Here is a 6,000-nt window from a genome sequence, read left to right on the forward strand (position 1 = left end):
ATAAATTAAAGTTGGGTATCAACAACATCTGAAACAACAGAAAGCTTACAGATTCATGGAAACTCACTATTGAATGAAAATGGGTCAGAAAGAAATGAAAGACTTTGTAAAATCCAATAAAAATAAATACACAACATACCCACTTATGGGATACAATGAAAGCAGTGCTAAGAGGAAAGTTCATAGTACTAAGTGCCTATATAAAACAAACAAACAAACAACAACAAAAACCGTGGAGTGATAGCATACTAGCACCATAAAAGTACACCTGAAAGATCTAGAAGCAAAAGAATTAATCATACACAGGGGAGGAGATTCCAGAAAATAATTAGACTGAGGGCTGAAATCAATAAAATAGAAACAAAGAGAACAAAGAATCAATGAAAGAAAGAGTTGGTTCTTTGAGAAAGTAAAAAAGGGGGGGGGAACAAAACTTTGTTCAAACTAAGTAAAAGAGAGAATATTCAAATTAACAAAATCAGAATGAAAATCAGGAAAGAAATAACATCAGACACTGAGGAAATCCAGAGAATCATAAGGGCATACTTTAAAAAACCTGTACTCTATCAAATTGGAAAATCTAAAAGAAGTGGGTAATTTTCTCAGTAGACACCACTTACCAAAGTGAAATGAAGATCAGATAAACAACTTAAATAGATCTATAACCCCTAGTGAAATAGAAGCAGTCATTAAAAGTCCAGGGCCATATGGGTTTAGCACAGAATTCTACCAGACTTTCCAAGAAGAGTTAATGCCAATACTCCTAAAATTATCTGGATATTAGCTGTTAAATAATTATACTACAGCCTGTAGACCCAGAGAAGTTAAGGTTAGGTGTAGATGAACTGGCTGAGGGTGGGGGCACATAGATTTTATTATATTTTATTTTTTAAAAAAGAAAATCACATAAAATAAAATTAAGTTTCTTGATTGGTTCTAGGGCCAGCATCCTTGTAATTACATTTTGAGTGAGGAGTCAAAACTGTTACCTTCTAAAAGCAGGTTCCTAGGCTAGAGAGACGGCTTGGCAATCCAGTGGGCCTTTTGGGCAAAACGAAATCTGGAGTTCTGATCCCATCTTCCTCACAACAAGTTGTAGATGTCTCCTGCAAATACCTGTAATCCCAGTTTTAAGGAGGGTCACCCAGGGAGACCTCTGGGGATGCCTGCATTTCACCCTAATTGGACACAGTAGCCTCAGGTTCTGTTTTAGAGAACCAGGTAGAGAGTCATGAAAGAAGAAACCCAATACCCTCTTCTGGCACACACAAATCAATATGTAAACATTTAAAACATCTCCTTATAGGCCCTTCTCCATCCCTATCCCTTGCCCCATGTGTATTCCCTATCCTATTTTTAAGAACACCTTCCTTGTGTAAGGGTACAGAGTTAGTATCCAAGTGTGCACTCCTCCACATTGTATGATCTGTAAAAAGTTAATGTGTCATTCACTGTTATTTTGAGACTCAAGTATGTGTCACTTGACATAAAATCTAAATGTGTGAAGTGTGCAAGTTAGTGGTTTTGGGTACTTTTTATTGGATGAAATATCCAGTTCCAGAACATCTTCTTCACTGATGTGGTCCACTGCAATGATCAGCATCCACTTCCTGTTCCTGCCATGACAGCTGTTCCAGCCACCAATCTACCTTCTATGGATTTTCCTGTTCTCCATATTTTTAATACATTGGATCAAAATGTGGTTACGCGTCTGGCTTTTTGCCCCATGTGTAATTTTTGAAAGTTCATCTACGTCATGTAGCACATGCTTTTAGTATTTCTTTTCGCTCGTTATGACCAAATAATGATCTACCATATGTGGCTAATCACATTTTGTTTAGGCAGTCTCAATGGCTGGTCACTTGTGTTGCTTCTGCATCTGGACTCGTATAAATGATTTTATTACAAACATTCTGGGCAAGTGCTTACATGAGCATGTGTTTCTGTTCTCTTGGGTACATGTGTGAGAGCTGGCTTGCTGGATCCTAGAGTCACTCCCTGGTTAACTCTCTGATAAGCTGCCAAATGGCTTGCCCCAGCACCTGTACCTCATCACTAGCAGTGCACAGCTTCCTTGTCAACCCTCACTATTCTGGAGTGCTCTCCACCCCATTCCTTTCTTCTAACAATTTATGTATTAAGAAAACCAGGCTGTTTGACCTGTAGACTTTCCCCACACTTGGATTTTGCACAATGAATGTTAAAACATAAACTCACTCATAAGTGGCTGTGTTCAGAAAAGAGTTAGGTCATTTGCCAAGCAGAATAGGGGATGGAACACAGGTGGTACATGACTGTAACTGTGGCACTGGGGAGGCTAAGACAGGAGGATTTCTGAAAGTTCAAGACGAGCCTGCGCTCCACAGTGACACCCTGTCTCAAGGAGAAAAGGGGGTGGGAGAACGAGAGGACGTCAGTCCAGGGAGGTGATTTAGTGGGTAAAGGTGCTCGCTGCCAAGCCTTGTGGCATGAATTCAAGTTTCTCAGGGTCCATGCAGCAGAAGGAGAGAATGACTAACTCCTACAAATCATGATGGTACTCATGAGCACATGCCCCCATGCACACAGTAGATATATAGGTGTGCTTTTAAAGACAAAGAGGCACATCATTTCTTCTTTTCTAGTGATTGTGCTTGTTGCCATTTTGGTTTCCAACACTGCCTCATTTCTAACACCAGCTGGTCTGTCGCTTGCAAAGTAACTTCCTTAGTGGTTGTTGGGTGCTTCTAGGTGTCTGTCCTCTTATTCGTGAATGAGATAAAGGCCACATAGGTATCAGAATATCTAGGAAACTTTATTAAAGCAAAGCTATAGTAAAGATTCAAAAGCACACTACAAGAGAGCAGCAGGCCAGGAGAGGACAAAAAATTCGAGGAACCAATTATCATTTTGGGCTTTATTTTATGGGGTTCAAGAGACGAGGAATTTGGTTACGATGGACTGAAATTTAGATAATTCTCTACTTTAGTTTGCAGGCTTTATGAAAGCCTTTGTTTGCAAGTGTACTAGCTGGTTTTCTGTGTCAACCTGACACAAGACAGAGTCATCAGAGAGGAAGGACCCTCAGTAGAGGAAATGCCTTCATGAGGTCCAACTGTAAGGCATTTTCTCAATTAGTGATCAACAGGGGAGGGCCCAGCCCATTGTGAGTGGTGCCACTCCTGGACTGGTGATCCTGGGTTCCATATGGCTGAGCATGATGGGAGAACAAGCCAGTACTCAGCACCCCTCCACGGTCTCTGCATCAGATCCTGCCTCAAGCATCCCGTGTTTTTGAGTTCCTGTCCTGACTTCCTTCAATTATGAACAGCAATGTGGATGTGTAAGCTGAATGAACCCTTTCCTCCCCAGCTAGCTTTTGGTCATGGTGTTTCATTGAGCAATAAAATCCCTAACATAGGCATCAAGTATATTCTTTCCCATAATGCACATAACCACTTACTCATAGGAATAAATCAGTAAATCAAGCTTCTCCCCAAAAGTTCACTTTGAGGACAGTTTGCCTTTTCAGGGAGTGTACTTCCAACTAGTTTAGACAGGACTGATCATTGCCTATAGATCCCAAATTGTCTTCCAGGACATAGATGTACATGTACACATACACATGCCCATGCACATGCACACACACATATACTTATATGCCAACTAGAGCCCCAGAGGGCTGAACTATTCCTTATGCTTGCCTGTGTCAGCCTCAGATCTGCAGTGGTCCTCCTGCCTTTTTCTTCTCCAGTGTGTTGAATTACAGGAGTATACCACCGTGCCAGGCTCTGATGGTCTTCTATGGTGTGATGTGATTGCAGACATCAGCAGCAGGTGTTTCCTGTCCTGATGTTTTAGTCCGCTGGGTGTTATAAAATGACGTTACTCTAAGTCTAGCACCTGTTTTCAGTAGTTGGTTCAAATAGTTTGCTAACTATGATTTCGGTTTAGGCTAGGATACATTTACGCCTGAAAGGATGAGTAGATAGATGCTCAATCCTTTTCTGTCAGTTTTCCAAGACGCTTAACTGCTATCTTGTCTCCTTCTAAATCTTATTACTATCATCAGATCCTTTACAATACTATTTTTTAGTGTTATGAAGTTTTGGGCAAATCACTTGGTGGATTTCAACCCATTGAAATTAGAAACCTTAGTGCGTATTACCTCATCTTTGGCAGGTGGAACCTTCCAGTTGGCTGCAGCGATGTTCTCTTAGGACCTGAGGAGTATTTTACATCATCTTTTCTTGTCTAGTATAACAAAGCCTGCTGGTTATATCTTCTTCATCTTCTCTTTTACACCTTTCAGCCCTTAAGGGCCCTCTGTTGTTCATTCATTTTGACTGCCTTCCAGTGTGGAGCTCTTGCTCCAAAGGTGTCCCCTGAGCTGTCTCACCTGTTTCATGGAAAATTTTAATTCTGACACTTATTAATGTTTAATGTTATAATCTTACGCTTTTTATTATACTTCTGTATATACATTCTAAACTCAGATAAGTAATCGCTCATATAATTTTTAATGGTTTATTTGACATTATCTTTCTGTAGGTTAAAAAATAAGAGTCCGTAAGATAGATGCTGACACTCATAGCCAACTGAGTTTGGGCTCCCCAATAGAAGAGGTAAGGAAGGACTGAAGGAGCTGAAGGAGTTTGCAACCCCATAGAAAGAACAACAGTATCAACCAACCAGACTCCCCAGAGTTCCCAGGGACTAAACCACCAACCAAAGAGTACACAGGGAGGGTCTATGCCTCCCAGTGGTTATGTAGCAGAGGATTGCCTTATTTGGCATCAATTGGAGGGGAAGCATTTAGTCCTGTAGAGGCTTGTTGCCCCAGCGAAGGAGAATGTTAGAGGGGTGAGGCAGAAGTGGGTGGGTGGATGGGAGAGTACCCTCTTAGAGGCAAAGGGGAGGGGGAATGGGATGGTGGGTTTGTGGAGGAGAAACCGTGTAGGAGGACAACATTTGAAATGTAAATCAATCAATCAATCAAGAAAGAAAGAATAATAAAAGGTACATATAAGATAAATGAAATTAAGTAAATGACATGTAATTTATTTGGAACACCAACATAGTTTATAAATTTATCCTGATAAAAAGAAAAATAGCAACTTAAAAAAATAAGTCAGACAATACTCCAAAGACTATGAGTTCAGGAGTAACCTGGGCCTATAGAATAAGACCTCATCTTAATTGTTAAAAAAGAAAGAAAGAAAACAAGAGAAAAAAAACACAAAAGAATGTATTTGTAATTTATTTTAGAATTTAGTGAAATTTTAGTGTTTTGAATTTATTTTTCCAAATAGCTATTTCTAAAACCTTTCCTCCAATCACATCAGAACACATTTACAAGGCTTCATTTATCACGAAGTGTATTAGTCATCCTTCTGTTGCTGTGTTAAACACCCTGACCAAAAGACAACTTTAAAAATAGAGTTCCTTTTGGCTTAAGGTTCCAGAGAGATGGATCTATCCTGGCATGGTAGCATGGATCTGTTCTGGTGGGGAGACATGACGGCATGGATCTATCCTGGTTGGGGGACATGGCGGCATGGTGGTATGGATCTATACTGGAAGGGGGCCAAATGCAGGCTTGGCAGCAGGAGCAGGAAGTTGAGAGGTCCTTACCTTCAACATCTTTAATTTAAAGTTGAAGCACAGGGCAAACGGAGAGTAGGGAAAGACTTTAAACTCTTAAAGCCCACCCTCCCAGTGACATACTTCCTCCAGCAGGGTTGAACTTCCTGTTAAAATGTCTGAGCCAATTGGATCAAATGTTTCAGTGCCTGAGCCAATGGGAGACATTTTCACTCAAACCATCCAATGAAGTGATTTTTCACTTTCTCCCTCCTAAACAATGTAATTTTCAGTATCTATTAAATTAAGAATCATCCTTTATTTATCGTTTTTGACACTTTCTTAATAATTCCTTTCCTCTTGTTCTTAATATTTACACAAATTTCATTAGTCCCATGGGTATTTTGACCAGAAAGTTGACAAGAAGTTTTATTTTTA

General features: G+C 40.1%; 1 protein-coding gene across 1 annotated transcript in view; it reads right to left on the reverse strand.

Moving 5' to 3' along the window:
- Nucleotides 1-5,690, reverse strand: part of Ints10 (integrator complex subunit 10) — a 53,023-nt gene extending 47,333 nt beyond the window's left edge. Inside the window, exons 1-2 of the mRNA XM_063275210.1 lie at nucleotides 5,614-5,690; nucleotides 4,148-4,378 (exon numbers count right to left, since the gene is read on the reverse strand). Of these exons, the coding sequence (XP_063131280.1) occupies nucleotides 4,148-4,152 (5 nt within the window). The 5' untranslated portion in view covers nucleotides 4,153-4,378; nucleotides 5,614-5,690. The remainder of the gene's footprint in view (nucleotides 1-4,147; nucleotides 4,379-5,613) is intronic.
- Between the last annotated feature and the right edge of the window lie 310 nt (nucleotides 5,691-6,000).

The sequence above is a fragment of the Rattus norvegicus genome, chromosome 16, assembly GCF_036323735.1.
Source record: "Rattus norvegicus strain BN/NHsdMcwi chromosome 16, GRCr8, whole genome shotgun sequence".
In the NCBI taxonomy this organism is placed as follows: Eukaryota; Metazoa; Chordata; class Mammalia; order Rodentia; family Muridae; genus Rattus; species Rattus norvegicus.